Consider the following 16,595-nt stretch of genomic DNA (forward strand, 5'->3'; position numbering starts at 1 on the left):
GTTCTTAAGTTGCAATTCTGCTTTTATTATAATTTTGTTGTAATTTGTGAAAATCCAAAAAACTTTAAAACATAATTATAGTTACATCGTTTGTTGTATGATATGACACATGTCAGGGAAGCATTGGTATATTTTAGCGCTATTACGAGTACACAATTTTTGAGTTTTACTACTTACTACATTTTCAATGATTAATATTTTTTTAATTTGTCCACCCTTATAAAACTGATTTATTCAAAATTTAATGCACTTAATAAGTTTTAATATTTATTTTTTATAATAGTTACGATGCCATTACAAAGTTACATTGTCCATTGTATGACACATGTCAGGGACGCATTGGTATGGTAATCTCGTCAGTCAACACGCAGACAGCGGTCCGATCAGCGCAAGACAGTCCGGGTCATTTGGGTTTCATTTCTTCGTGCTATTTTAGCGCTGTTTCAGAGGTTTTGAGTTTTAATTTGCTACTGTTTTATTTTTTTACTAAATTTTCAGTGATTCATATTTTTTAATTTATCCACCCTCATAAAACTGATTTATTGAAAATTTAATGCACTTAATAAGTTTTAATATTTATTTTTTATAGTAAATAGGATGCCATTACAAAGTTACATTGTCCATTGTATGACACATGGTACAGTCAGTCAGCACGTAGACTTCGTTTCATTTCTTCGTGCTATTTTAGCGCTGTTTCAGAGGTTTTGAGTTTTAATTTGCTACTTACATAAGTATCAATGGTTATTTTTTTTAATTTTTCCACACAAGTTACCCTCATAAAACTGATTTATTGAAAATTTAATACATTTAATAAGTTTTTATATTTATTTTTTATAATAGATACGATGTCATTACAAAGTTACATTGTCCATTGTAAGACACATGTCAGGGAAGCATCGGTATTGTACAGTCAGTCAGCACGCAGACAGCGGTCCGAGCAACGCTTGAGACAGTCCGGGTCGTTGCGGCAGTGCATCCGGCAGCTGGCCTGACATCGCGTCACTGTCCGGACATTCGTGCGTGTCAGGCGCTCGTCGAACATTATACTGTGGGCGAACAGCTTTATTTATTTCAATTTTGGATAAAATACTATCTAAATTAATATTATAAGAAGAGTAAAAATTTGTTTGTGTATGTTTGCTTCGAAATTATAAGACTGATATAAAAAAAAATTCAGAACATTACGTACGAGGCAAATATTTTATAATGAGCGCGTCAAAACTGAGGCGAACAAAAGCAGCTAATTGACTGCATTTCATTGAGTCACATAGTGCATTAAACAACGAAAGGACATGTCAGAATTTTGTATGGAGGCTGGGCCTTTAATCCGAGTGTCAAGTAAGCAGAACAAATTATTTTTATCTTATAAGAACATAAAATATAGAGCTTACTGTAACCAGATTAAAAAAAATAATTATATAAAATATTTTTATTACATTAACTAACAACATTAATTAAGATTTTTTTATCATGGCAACATGCTCGCAATTCACACCACACAGTGATCTTTGCGTAATCGCGTTCGTATAAGGCGTTGTTAAATAAATTTAAGGTATAGTTTTGTTTTATGCTTCTCTGTCTACGATTTAGTGTTTCTTTTTAACTTGTGTCGTATTGACATTTGACAATATTACTTGACATTGACAGCTTACACTGGATGTGATCAATTCTACTTATTTTTATTGGCTGTTTTGAACAATTTTATGATATTGTCTATGTTTAATTTGTAGACAAGGGAGTAAAAAAAAAATATTTATCTAAATAATGCGGGTTCCAAAAATTCTAAAAATTATATTCTAAACAGCAATTTGTATCTTCTATCCTTAAAAAATACTATCGACCTGCTTCATCATTTCCTTACCCTTATCCCAATAAAAAATCAGGTCGGAAAAACATGTCAATCTTTTCCATTCGTCTCTATTACTTGTCAACTCATCATTCACTCCTTGTACACACATGTCCTCTTTCATTCAATCCAACCATCTCTTCTTTGGCCTTCCTCTCCTCTTGTGTCCTTCCACTTGCACATTCAACATTTTTCTAGTAATATGATTTTCCATTACATGTCCATACCAAGCTAACCTTCTACTTCTCAAATTTTCTGTCACTGGCGCCACCTACAGACCTGCTTATAAACTTGTATGACAAAAGCTATGATAACTCTGCTAATATATACGATAACTATATAAAATAGCCTATAGCACTTCCCGATAACGTAGCATTCTACTGGTGAAAGAATTTTTGAAATCAGACCAGTAGTTCCGAAGATTACCTTTTAAAGAATGTTACAAACTTACAAACATACAAACTTTACCTCTTTATAATATTAGTATAGATATATTGTTTATCTATACTCTATACTAATATTATAAAGGGGACATGTCCTTTATTTATGTACTCCTCGGAGTGAGTGAACATCGTCGGCGGTCTTTTGACTATTTAGAATATGGACCTGTTTCGCACCAAAATTCACCAACAAAAAAGTCTGTCGTTTTTTGAGGGGGACGAGGGCAAACTCACACATCAAAAATATTTAACACTGTTAAATGTATTCTGTGTCCATACACTACACACAACTATAAACTTGACTCGCAATACACACACGCGTAATTTTTACACAGACTAACAAACGCATCGCTTAGGCTATCCACAGAGTATATACATAGAATATTCGACTACTTGATCGTTTTTTGGTGTTCCGTCAAAAGAATCGATTCTTATTAGAAATTGTTTTTATTACAAATTCGATAAAATTTAAGTAGAAATACTTACAAATGAAACATTACTCCATCTTTTACTAAACTACAAGTTTTGGCCGTTTTTTATGCCATTCAATTAAACAAACTTCCATGTTTAGGGAGCTCTTTACACGACGAAAACGATTACAACAATGAAACATCGATTCTATAGCAACAGTTTTTATAAACGCGCAAGATCATTGATTTTGATCTTTGCCAGAGGCGTAACGGTTAGCGAGGCAGGTCCTGTTATTTATGGTCGAAGTCGGCGGTATACCTGTGGAGTAATGTCCGATAGACACGCACCTGTCAATGAAAGGCACGGAGGTGCACGTGGCAGCGTCGCAGTGTAGCACGGGCGGCGCCACAGCTGCCAGCAGCGACCCGTCCTCGCCCACCACGTACGGGATGTGGTCGAGGTACACGTTGTCGAACAAACACATCCGCTTCATGTACTCCTCGGAGTGAGTGAACATCGTCGGCGGTATACCTGGCCACATACATTTATATATCTGGGAAAGACTAAATTCCACACTCGGGGGTACTCGATCTATCGCCATGGAGTTTTATATGTCTGGTATTTGCTCATACTAAATACATAAGGACTAGTATCGCACCCAAATTCACGAACAAATTTTTCTGCCATTTTACGAGCTTAAATTTCATACATATCTTATACTAAACTAGCAGTTTTTGTTCATTTTTTATACCATTTAACTACACAAAAAGGTATTTTTACGGAGGTTTTTAACCGACGGACAAAAAAAAATAAAAACGTAAACTATGAAACATCGATTCTATAGAGACAGTGTTTATATTCGCATAAGATCGTTGATCATATACTTTGACAGAAAAAATAATGTCTTGCGAGGCAGGTCTCTATCTAATTAGTCTGAGGGTATTTGGTATATTGATATAAAGGAATGCGGCGATGTTGTAATCTGATTTATTTAAAAACTGCACTGATTATAATAATTGTATAAGGATATAAAATAAAAGGTTTATCAAATAGGTGATGTGGAGTGGAATGGTGAACTGATAATCTGGTAATGAATGGGCAAAACAATCTATCCACGCATGCGCGTTTTATAGCATTCTAAATATGAAATAAATATGAAATGGAAAATGTAAATTGCCAGACCTATGAGCGGGCGAACTAAGGAGTTTGCCACAGATTCTACGGGCTGAATACCTATAGTATACTGCGCAATGCTATCGTGGTATGTCATGCCTAGGTTCTACACTTTACGTCAGGGATGGCAAATACACAAAGTAACACTATCAATCAATACCAGAATGATAAGACTTGCTTCTCTTCTCTAACTACAATATTGATCAAGTGCAGCACTGATACTATTAGATGGAAACCCGGTTTAACTAAAGTATGGCAGGGAGTCAAACACAAGCGGACCTCGGACTTGCGACCGATGGTAGTAGGGTTAAGGGGCCCCTTTAAAACTAGTTAACTCTCTACTCGTGTTGACTCTCAGGCAAGTAGCTAACAATGCAATGGCCCGACTATATGGATAACTGACTCACTCAATTCCCTCACTCACTGGTAAACTGATTCAGCTTAAGCGTTGAATAAACTCGAAAGCTACCGCGTGCTCTTTCCGAGATTGTCAAAAAAAAAAATCGTCAACTGACAGATGTCCACTTAACAAACAACTGACACGTAGTTTGACGTTTTTCACAGATACCACTATCAAATTATTTACTCTAATTGATGTAAGATGGCGCTATTGTAATCTAATCCTTCGATATATCATCATCAACCATCATATTCGGCTCACTGCTGAGCCCGAGTCTCCTCTAAGAATGAGAGGGGTTAGGCCAATAGTCCACCACGCTGGCCCAATGCGGATTGGCAGACTTCACACACGCAGATAATTAAGAAAATTCTCTGAAGTGCAGGTTTCCTCACGATGTTTTTCCTTCGCCGTTTGAGACATGTGATATTAAATTTCTTAAAAAATGCACACAACTGAAAAGTTGGAAGTGCCCCGGATCGGATTCGAACCCACACCCTCCAGAATCGGAGGCAGAGGTCATATCCACTGGGCTACCACGGCTCTCCGATGTATAGAAAATGGATATAATGGATTTTGGATAAATCTCAGACCAATTATTGTATAGGACTTGGCTCGCTAGACGTTACTTTTCTGTCAAAGTATATGATCAACGATCTAATGCGATTATAAAATCTGTTTCCATAGTATCGATGTTAATTAGTTGTAATCGTATTCGTCGGTTAAAGAGCTCCGTAAAAATAAATTTTTGTGTAATTGAATTATGTAAAAAAACGGGCAAAAACTTCTAGTTTAGTAAAAGATATATACCAAATCTAAGCTCGTTTTCTTCAGAAAATGACAGACAATTTTGTTCGTGACTATGAGTACGTTACAGGTCCTTCTATAATTGGTCTGAGGGATAAATGGATGGATGGATGGATAGCGTACCGACGGCGTAGTATCTGGTGTTGCACATGTGCTCCTGCACCAGCTCGGAGCGGTTGGTGAACCAGCCCACCAGCCACTTGAGGTCCTCGAACTTGGTGATCTCGTCGCTGATGACCTTGCGCGTGAGGCGCAGGTACTCCACGTCCGCCTCGATCACCGACTCGTCCTTGTCTTCGCCGTAGCTGGTGGTCAATGGTGATGTGGTTCATTAATGAACAATAGGGATGATGACAGTTTTTTAAATTGTATATAAATTAAGAGTATGCTAATAGCAAAGCAATTTTGTAAAAGGAACAGGGTATCTGCGATCATTACTTTCGGAGCTACAGGGATTTAAAGGGTCAGATTTGCGGCGCTGCCGCGGATCAATGAAAAACGCCCCATACAGTGTCTTCGGCGTGATTTTGAATTTAAAAGTTTTGATGGCAAGTCGATGGTCGGGATAAGATGCTTTCGTTAATTTACGTAATAAGTTGACGAACAACTAATAACAATAGTTTTTTACGCGCCAAAGTACGCGCCGTTTAGAAATCACGTTGTTCTATCTACACAGACAAATATATAGAAACACACATTAAAAAGAGGATTTTGTATACCCTGTTTGGGGTTAGGAAGTTAAAAAATTGTGCTTAAAAGTCTTACTTCCTGTACTGCATCTTCAGGATGGCCTCCGACATGTGGATCCGGAAAATGACGCCGGGGCGCAGGTGCGCCTGGTACAGGTCTTTGGGCATCTCCACGAACGCCGACTCGTAGCCCTGTATCAGACTTATTGTCATCATTAACAACCCATATTCGGCTTTCTGTTGAGTTCAAGTCTCCTCTCAGAATGACATGGTTGGGCTACGTTGGCCTAATGCGGATAAACAGACTCTACACACGAAGGGCTTAGACCATTAAAAAGAAAGCCTCGTAAACCGTTACCCCTCTGTCAAAGATCAAGAATCAATGATCTAACGCGTTTATAAAAACTGTTGCTATAGAATCGATGTTTCATTGTTGTAATCGTTTTCGTCGTGTAAAGAGCTCCCTAAAAATGCCGGTTTGTGTAGTCGAACGGCATAAAAAACGGCCATAAAATTGTAATTTAGTAAAAGATGGAGTAACGTTTAATTTGTAAGTATTTCTACCATAATTTTATCAAATTTGTAATAAACAGAATTTCTAAAAAGAATCGATTCTTTTGACGGAATAGCAAAAAATCGATCAAGCAATCGAACATTCTATATATATATTCTGTGGATAGTCTAAGCGATGTGTTGGTTGGTCTGTGTAAAAATTACGCGTGTGTGTGTTGCGAGTCAATTAAATAGTTGTGTGTAGTGTATGGACACAGAATATACTTATGGTGTTAAATGTTTTCGATGTGTGAGTTTACCTCGTCCCCCTCAAAAAACGACAGACTTTTTTGTTGGTGAATTTGGGTGCGAAACAGTTCCATTCTTTTTAATGGTATAAGACGAAGGGGTAAAAAAATTATTTGGAGCAATAACTAATATTCCATAAAGGTTGTCTGGTGGTTCTGAACCAAGTTATACAGGTTTGATGATTTCCATACATTTCGTTAATTTTCAAAAAGCCCGCTAAGAAATAAGACTGGTACGTATCGTTAGCCAAGCTGAACCAAGTTATTTTTTTCGTTCGCCTGCACTTTTAAAAAGGGCCTAAAATGAATGATCTTCTTTCAACTTGATACCTCCACGCATTTCCCTAATAAAGGATCATACATACCTCTTGAGGTAGAAATCCTAAAAACAAAACTGCTTTAACAACACCATTTGGTATGTTCTAAATAAGTAGGATAACATACGGACCTTAACGGGTGGGTCGTAGGTGTCGTAGCCGGGCCGGTCGCGCGTGCGTCCCTTCTTGTTGCGCTTGCGTCCGCGCACCTGCTGCGACTCTGACAGATCAGCGCGCCGCGCCACTGGTACATCCGGCACCGACGAGTTCTTTAGCTGCGTCACAGAATTTACATGGCATATACTTAGTATAAGTAATTTTGAAGAGGAAGTAAAGCCCGACTAATCGCTGGAAATAAGTGTTTCTACGCCCTTACAAAGTTATTTACCTTAAAGCTCTTAGCTAAGCTCAGCCGTAAGACAAAACTTCTTGTGTACAAAACTCTTATAAGGCCGATAGTAAACCAGGACTTTTGGTTGTCTATTTACGTCACTAAATCAAGCCAAATCCAAAAAAAAAAACGATTTACCCCCATTTTTAAAGCCTCGTCAACCAGTCTGCAGGGTGCACCGCGAGTTGGTGAGGTTGGCAGTTGGGGAAAGTGACTGGTACTAGCACGAGGTGCCGCCGCGCTCCTACGTTACCGCTGACATCTAAAATCTTATATTGCGCAGCTTAACGTACGATGTTCCAGATCGTCAAATAGTTTGCATCGTTTCTCGTGTAACCTTACAACTATGTAAACCTATCTACTCGTACTAATCCTTATCTTTTAGTAATTTTTACTCTTACCTCGTGATCTTCTGCAGCAGGTGTGGTTGACTGAAGTTTGTTACGTTTACGGCTTCGACGACGCTGGTAGTAGAAACAAACAGATAAGATTATTGTAATCTAAAAATCATGAGGTTACTGAACCGAGTTTGAAAATACTTTTACAGCTAGAAAGTTTAAATATTGCGAGTGGCAAGGGCTTTATTTTATCCCCATTCTCTCACAGGAGCGGTAATTGCGCGGGTGAAATAAAGTCGGTGAGCGGGTAATAGTAAGAAAACACTAAAACAAAATAAACCATTTATTTTCAGAAACCGATAATTCACTAATAAATAGGATCACTCACGTGCGATCTTCAAGTGTCTTGCGTTGTTTATGACAACGCAAAGTGCGTTCACGCTTCACTGTGTTTGGGTAACTTAGGAGTATACAAAAATTACATGCTATCATCCCAGCGATTATCTTGCGTTCATCGATTGTCTCTTTAAACGCAAGGCAGAAGGAATAAAGGTCACATAACAGGATCTTATAAAAGGAGCAGTAAGAGTGCACTGGAATGCCTAGAAACGCAAAAAAAAATATTGACACAAACTGTGATCGCTACAAGGTGTTAATCCTGAAATGCCTTTTCCATTAACGATTAAAATTGGAGATAATTGGTTACCTTAAACGCAACTATCTCCGTACCATCGAGGATATATTATAAAAGTAAGAAGACAAAACATAATATCAAAGCAAAACCATTTATTATCCAAAATGTCTGCATCACTCGGCCATATCCTTGGGCTCAGTGATGGAGTCCACGAAGACGACGGAGTTGCACTCGGCGGCGTCACATTGCAGCATGGGCGGTGCTTCCACCGGCGTCACGGAGTACTCGTCGCCGATGACGTAAGGATTGCCATCGATCCACAGCGCGTCGAACAGACAGTAGATGTGCACCTTTAGAAATTATTCATCATCATCATCATATCAGCCGATGGACGTCCACTGCAGGACATAGGCCTTTTGTAGAACGATCCTGAGCTGCCTTCATCCAACGAATCCCTGCAACTCGCTTGTCGTCAGTTGTTGGAATCCCTGCGACTTGTCAGTCCTCGCCTGCGCTTTCTAAAGCGTCGCCTTTCCAACACCTTGGGACCCCAACGTCACTCGGCTCTTCGAACTATGTGCCCCGCCCATTGCCACTTCAGCTTCGCAACTCGTTGAGCTAAGTTATTTTGGTTCTTCTGCGGATCTCCTCATTTCTGATTCGATCAAGCAAAGATACTCCTTGCATAGCTCGCTCGCTCGCTGCGTGACTCGGAGCATTCTTATGAGGTACTTAGTTAACGACTCAGATAAGTCATCAGTTCGAAGACTTTTGTCTTCAAGCTTTGAAAACGATTAAGGGAAAACAAGTTTTGTTTCTGGATGCTAACTGACGATTCAGTCAGCATCCAGAAACCCCTGGGTTGGAGGGAGCCGCTGGGTGCTTATAAAGTGATATTTATTGCAAAAAAATCCTACAAAAGTCTTCGAACAGTGCGTGTTGTCAGTGATGACCTACGTATCTGAAACTTGGTCGCTAACTATGGGCCTCATAAGAAGGCTCAGAGTCACTGAGCAGGCAATGGAGCGAACATTGGAGTTTCTCTACGTAATCGAATCAGAATTAAGGAGATTGACAGAACCGAAGTCAGTGACGTAGTTCAGCGAGTCGCGAATCTGAAGAGGCAATGGGCGAGGCACATAGTTCCAAGAGCCGATGGATGTTGGCGTCCCAACAGTGGCGTAACATGCCTTGGAGGGGCTGTATCAAAATTACTTGCGGGAGCCCCAAATGAAGTCACAATCCCTTTTTTTCCCTGGTTAAGCGTGAGTCTAAAAGTCAGTAACATCCTACACTGTCATATTTATTTTAAGCGAGCGTTTTTCCTTGTTTTGAAAAATCTTTGAGATCGTTTGAGAAATCTTTACCCTTCATTTATGATACTTGGCTTCTCCAAAACGCGCTACGTCAGTGTTTATCGTAGAATAAGAAAAAATAAAAACCAAAATCAAAACTTACCTTTATAGTCATATAGCTGATGAATTTGTAAATCCTTCCACCGCATTCACCCAAATGTTCTTTAATACTCTTGTCTGTTTTATACATTAGCAACAAATTATGGAACTTGGTAATTTCATCCATAACCACCTTCTTTATCAAGTTAGTGTATATAATATCTGCTTCTATATGCCTCTCCGGGTCTTCGTACATCCTCTGCTTAATTCTCAATATCGCATCCGACATCCTCACTCGGAAAATGACACCAGGATTCATGGTATCGGGAAGGATACCTGGTTTTCGTGTGGTTGTCGTGAACTCTAGGACTCGGTCCTTCACTGGTTCTGGGTACAGATAGTGGTGAGGTCTTTCTCGGAGTTTGGGCCCGGTCAGAGTGTTGAAACGTCGAGTGTTCTGGAGAAATAAGCAGGGCCGGATTAACGATTAGGCGAAGTAGGCAGTTGCCCATCATTGGGTGGGTAGGAGCTTCGTACGTCCAAAGTATTAATTGAAGATGATTGATACATAAGAGTTGATTTGAAGATTAATTGTAGTTTGCATTTTCAAATCTTTCCTGGGGAGTGAAACATCTGTCTGGTGATGCTGTCTCAAATCTCTTTATCGATTTGTAAAACAAAGATTTCAAGAAAAGTTGATATTTAAACAGCTGAAATTGCATTGCTTTTGGGCACTGACACGGTAAATACGGCACTGGAAATAAGATTTATGAGTTTCTTCAATTGTCTTCGAGGTTTTGGTATTATAGTTCAATGGACAATTCTTCTCATCATCATCATCTCCTTACCCTTATCCCATTTAAGCGGGGTCGGAAAAGTATGTCAATCTTTTCCATTCGTCTCTATTACTCGTCAACTCATCATCCACACCTTTTACACACATGTCCTCTTTCACACAATCCAACCATCTCTTCTTTGGCCTGGACAATTCTTCTCATATTTTACTGTATATTTTTTTAATTTTCATTATCTATTTTGTTCGAAGTATTTTATCGAAACTTTGCACTCACAAAAGAAAAAGTGTAATTTTCCGCATCTTTTTTTTTATTTTTTACAAGTCAGCCCTTGACTACAATCTCACCTGATGGTAAGTGATGATGCACTAAGATGAAAGCGGGCTTTGTTAGGAGGAGGATGAAAATCCACACCCCTTTCGGTTTCTACCCGACCGGAACGCTAAATCGCTTGGCAGTACGTCATTGTCGGTAGGGTAATTAGCCACGGCCGAAGCCTCCCACCAGCCAGACGTGGACCAATTAAGAAAACCTCAATTGGCCCAGCCGAGGATGGAACCCAGGACCTCCGTTTTGTATCCACCGCGGCGTACGAGGGGAAAAATGACAATTATCAACTAACCTTAGCTCTACGTTTGACTCTGTTAGTTCCGTCTTCGCGCGCGTCGTTTAAGAAGTCGAGCTTGGAAAAGTCGTACGGAGACCAGGGGTCTTCGGTCGAAGGTGGCGGCTCTTGGAGAGCGTCCTGTAAGTTATTTTTGTGCAGACTCAGAAGTTATTACAAAAATAAGACAACATTAGTCAGGTTAATTAACAAACTTAATTAACAAATTAAACTGTAACCAAAATAAGGCCCTAGAATGGCAGAGCTGTGATGAATGACCTTGAGTGAAGTCACGCACTTATGTACGTTGTGTGTAGGGTTAAAGGACCCTTTGACTGTTAACAAACACTCCCCTTTTCTACTCAAGTCACTCTCCCGGCCTATCCCAAGTAACCTATAAAGAATTACACAACAAGAGATGTGGACGGCTCGAACGCCACGAGCACACTGAAGCTGTCCGTACCGCAAATCGCAACGCGGCGATAACATTATACACTTTATTTAGCAAATAACAGCGTACGGTTGGGTGTTGTGACACAGATATGATAAGCGTCCACATATCGCATCAAACGGATCGATGCATCCGATACGATAAGCTACTATCCGATTCGATACGTTACGATGCGGATATGTGGACGCCTATCTTTACCTAGCGCACTTAACGGCCAGTCTAGACTATTCGGAAGTGTTTTTGTACCTAACTGAAATTCAGTCCAAGATGGCCGCCATGGCAGATTACATGTTTTTTACAACTCCATAAATATAGGTATCAAATGAAATAAAGGTATCAAATCAAATTAAAGGGAAGTGATTAGTAAACTAAAATACACTAAATAATTTGAAATGTAATATGGTCACCAGAAAATGGAGAATCAAGCCGGATTTACATTTGTCTGACGTGTCGTGTCGTAACGCATAAGAACAGAATCGGTATCATACATTTTGTATGGCAACGTTTACACTTACGTATTGCGACATGTCGTGATGGCTTTTTTTTACAACTTCTTCAATATGGGTATCAATTGAAAGAGCTTGATATGACATTCAAATGCAAGATGGCCGCCACAAAAATCGGGTTTTTTTAATTTTTAATTTATAGTTATTACCTTTGCGTGTGGGTTTTTCTTAGACGCCATTAAGTTAACTGGCTGCTCGTAGATATCATCTTTTATCTGTCAAAACAATTTTTTTAAGTATCATGAATCATCATCATTATCAACCCATATTCGGCTCACTGTTGAACACGATTCTCTACTCAGAATGAGAGAGGCTAACAGTCCACCACCCAATGCGGATTGGCAGACTTCACACGCAGAGAATTAAGAAAATTCTCAGGTATGCAAGTTTCCTCACGATGTTTTTCCTTTGTGTTTGAGACACGTGATATTTAATTTCTTAAAATGACATACCACTGAAAAGGTGCATGCCCCGGACCGGATTCTAACCTACGCCCTTCGGAATCGGAGGCAGGTCATATCCACTGGGCTATCACGGCTCATCATCATCATTTTTTAGTACTCAATTCATGTTTAGCAGTGGGTCGTACAACCCGGTCGCGGTTGCCAAGAACCAAATGGTACCTTTAGTATTTATATTGCTATTGCATAGATTCTATCGCGGGCCTTGAGCGGGGACCGAATCCAGAAATTCCGTAACGAAAAAACCTCACGCTCCCCACTCCGACAGGCACGGAGGTGTGGCTTGAAGGCATCGTCTGTCATTTCAGTTCGGCAGTCTTCGACACGGCGTTGTGTGCGTGCGATTATGGATGGAATATTAACTTTTTATTTAATACTAGCGAACGCCCGCGACTTTGTCCGCGTGAAAGTCGATGTAAACTTTCATCCACCCCTACCCTACCTTACTCTACCCTACCCCTACCCTACGCCTACCCTATTCATTAAGGCTGCACACGCGACGGAAGCTTAAAATATGGTGTAACTTCTCCCGTTTTCCCAACATTTCCCTTCACTGCTCTGCTCCTATTGATGGTAGCATGATGAAAAGTAATATAACCTGCCCAGGAGTATGAAGAATAATTGTACCAAGTTTCGTTAAAATCCGTCCAGTAGTTTTTGTTTCTATAAAGAACATACAGACAGACAGACAAAAAATTTACTGATTGCATTTTTGGCATCAGTATCGATCACTAATCACCCCCTGATAGTTATTTTGAAAATATATTTCATGTACAGAATTGACCTCTCTACAGATTTATTATAAGTATAGATTAATCTGTGATTACGTTAAATAAATGATTATAAGGGCTCAAAAAAGCTAGAACCCAGAGCCGTAACCTTTGACCTCTCTACAGATTTATTATAAATATAGATTATTCTTTAATCTGTGCTTAAAAAAAGCAACTCACATTAAGGTAGTTGAAGTCGAAGCTAGCTGAAGGTTCGCCGCGCACCAAAAGCATTGGAAGCAGTGTCAACTGTGGAAATTGTTCATTATTTATTAACTAGATAACTTACTAAAATACTAAAGCTGTGGCGAACGAAATATTTCGTTCGCCCACTTTAGGTTAGGCCATTTACATCTACATTCACATTACAGATTCATTTCATATTTAGAATTCCCTTGATGATCGCATGCGTGGATATATTGTTTCGCTCATTCATTACATCTTTACCAGTTCTTCATTCCACACCGCTTCACCTTATTGATAGACCTTTTATTTTATAACCATAAACAATAGAGATGATGACAGTTTTTTAAATTGTTTATAAATTAAGAGTATGCTAATAGGAAAGCAATTTTGTAAAAGTAACAGGGTATCTGCGATCATTACTTTCGGAGCTACAGGGATTTAAAGGGTCAGATTTGCGGCGCTGCCGCGGATCCCTGAAAAACGCCCCATACAAAATGGTACGCACTTATGACGTCGTAGGCAATTAATGGTCGTAAGATTTGTATGGGCGTTTGAACAAAATTACTAATATCTTTGTTATTTCTGCGTTTATGTTTATAGTTCAAATATTAAAAAATGTCACATTTAATGTAAGGAAGCTAAAATTGTATGAATTTTCATCTAATTACGATGAAATATTTTTAATAAATTTTGAACTTTTATAATCTTATTTATTTTGCAAATATCCAGTCAATCTTTGCTTTTTATGTATTAATTAGTTAACATTGACCCTATTTACCCGAATGTATCATTAAAATCAATATATTCAAACCTAGTCATCATCCCCATTGTTATAATAAGTAAAGTGAATAAATATACCAATCAACATCGTCGTCTTCATATTTATATACTAATATCAAACCTCCATGGCGATAAAGCCACAGAAAACATTTGTATTAATAGGGGATACGGGAACGGGAACCACGCGAGTGAAACCGCGTGGTTCCCGTTCCCGTATCCCGGCGTCCGGGGCGTATAACCGGCGTCAGCTAGTGTAATAATAAAAACTTACCAAACAACAACATAAACCACTCATAGTAAGCACCAACCACGTTCTGTTTATAACAAAATGGCGAAATTGGGGTAATTAAAACATATTGCTATGAAATAAAATATAGTTTTCAAATAAAAAATAATTGGTTGTTAACTTAACGACCGCCTCCGTGGCGCAGTGGATTTAAAAGACGGAGGTCCTGGGTTCGATCCCCGGCTGGACCGATTGAGGTTTTCTTAATTAGTCCAGATTCAATCTAAGATGGAAGCGTTCTAACTTGTTAGCCATAGGATGAAAATTCACACCCATTTCCGTTTCTACACGGCATCGTACCGGAACGCTAAATCACTTGGCGGTACGTCTTTGTCATAGGGTGGCACTAGCCCCGACCGAAGCCTCCCACCAGCCAGACCAATTAAGAAAACCTTAATCGGCCCAGCCGGGGATCGAACCCAGGACCTCCGTGTTGTAAATCCACCGCGTATAGGTACACAAAAAAATATAATAAAAAAAAAAATTACATTAAAGGACCGGATTCGAACTTACACCCTCCGAATCGAAGGCAGAGGCATTTTCCACTAGGCTATCACGGCTTATTCCATCGAGCTGGTAAGTATAAAAATAGTTTATTTCGTTTGGAATTACTGAATTACCAATGATAATGAAACTTTCCTTGTATCAACCACAGATAAAAGAATAATAGGCAGATAGAGGGCACGGAACACAACGGTGTCGTAGTCGCTCCAAATACAAAATTCAAAAACGAATACATTCTCGAGTCAGTACGACACGAACCGTCGCATCAGTATATATTAATCAAGAAAAATGGCTTGTGTTTTTAAATATTTTAATAACTGCTCACGAAAACTAAAGAAATAAGCTGAAGTATTTTTATATTGGTTTTTTTATTGATTATTATATTAACTTACGTAATTGTTGTTGTGATAAATTTTGAAATACAAATTATGAAAAAAGTTTGTATATGCGGATGTCAAGGAGACGCGTGACGTTTGTTTTTTTATTGGTTTTACCGGCTTCACCACGCTGCTTGTAAAGACTCATTCTGGACATTCTATATTCTTTGGTATCAATCAGGAAAATATAACTAAACAAGAGATGTGCCTATGTACTACGTACCTACCTATCAGGGTTTTACCCAATGACTGAATGACTTAAATTGCTTGGAAATACTAATTTGGTATTTATTAACTGCCTCCATAGACTAATAACAAGAGTCCGGCCTAAACTGGTTTACTGACCGAAACCGAAACTGAATATTCGGCCGTGGTTTCAGTTTCGGCCGAATATTCGGCCGAAATACATGTGGTTAAATATAAAATTCCTTAAAATACTGATGTTTAGTGCAATTTACCCATTATTCTGCAGTAATTAGAACATGAAATGGATAACAGTAAGTATATTAAGTTTGAATCATTTATTTAACATAATATTATCATAGATTAATCAATAATATAGGTACAGATGTAGCGCAACTCTCCAAAATATTTATCCCTAAAGTTTGTGACAAAAACCTCTAAAATCACCTTAATTATTGAGTTCCCCCTAAAAATATAAATTCATAATAATTTAGAAATAATAACCTGCTGTATATGTTTCAAAAGTCTATATTTAATACAGACAAAACGTCTTTATCTGAAGATTCAGATTTTTTGAAATCATACATAGTGACAATGAATAAATTTAACAATTTTTTTTATTCGATGAAAATTGCCGCCAGTTGCCTCAGAGTGGTTGTAAAATATCGTATCGTTATAAGTCGCTAGATCAAGAAAGAAATATTAAAATTATCATCAATTTAAAAATATTAAAGAGTCAAAAAATCCCTGAAAATACCCCTAAAAAAATCCCATTTCACTTATTTGCCCCCTAAATCTGGGGGGAAACCCCCTAAGTTGGGAACCCTGCAGGAACAAGACGGCGTCGTACCCGTCACAGATACGAAATTTAAAAACGAATACGTACGCAAATCAGTACGTACGTAAACAGTACAGTACACGAAGGCCTGAAGCGTCGCAATACTATAACGTCACTGATGCCAATAATGTAATCAGTAAAAGTTTTGTCTGTCTGTATGTTCGTTACAGAAACAAAAACTACTCGACGGATTTTAACGAAACTTGGTACAATTATCC

The 16,595-nt window shown here is 38.7% G+C and overlaps 1 protein-coding gene across 1 annotated transcript; it reads right to left on the reverse strand.

Moving 5' to 3' along the window:
- Window positions 1–661: 661 nt before the first annotated feature.
- Window positions 662–14,230, reverse strand: LOC112053539 (uncharacterized). Its single transcript, XM_052889651.1, has 9 exons — window positions 13,404–14,230; window positions 12,142–12,207; window positions 11,054–11,176; window positions 7,673–7,735; window positions 7,012–7,155; window positions 5,840–5,955; window positions 5,198–5,379; window positions 3,045–3,228; window positions 662–1,046 (listed from the first exon to the last, which is right to left on the reverse strand). The coding sequence occupies exons 1-9, from the start codon at window positions 13,455–13,457 to the stop codon at window positions 911–913; spliced, it is 1,068 nt and encodes a 355-aa protein (XP_052745611.1). The 5' UTR covers window positions 13,458–14,230; the 3' UTR covers window positions 662–910.
- Between the last annotated feature and the right edge of the window lie 2,365 nt (window positions 14,231–16,595).

This window comes from Bicyclus anynana, chromosome 26, assembly GCF_947172395.1.
Source record: "Bicyclus anynana chromosome 26, ilBicAnyn1.1, whole genome shotgun sequence".
In the NCBI taxonomy this organism is placed as follows: domain Eukaryota; kingdom Metazoa; phylum Arthropoda; class Insecta; order Lepidoptera; family Nymphalidae; genus Bicyclus; species Bicyclus anynana.

What these genes read in the sequence shown, in the direction of transcription:
- LOC112053539 (XM_052889651.1), bottom strand. Translation starts at nt 13,457, where the DNA reads ATGCTTTTGGTGCGCGGCGAACCTTCAGCTAGCTTCGACTTCAACTAC. An exon ending in GAGTCAAACGTAGAGCTAAG is followed by an intron (nt 7,736 to 11,053) that starts GTTAGTTGATAA and finishes TTCTACTACCAG; the next exon opens with CGTCGTCGAAGCCGTAAACG. An exon ending in CTGAAGATGCAGTACAGGAA is followed by an intron (nt 5,380 to 5,839) that starts GTAAGACTTTTA and finishes ATTGACCACCAG; the next exon opens with CTACGGCGAAGACAAGGACG.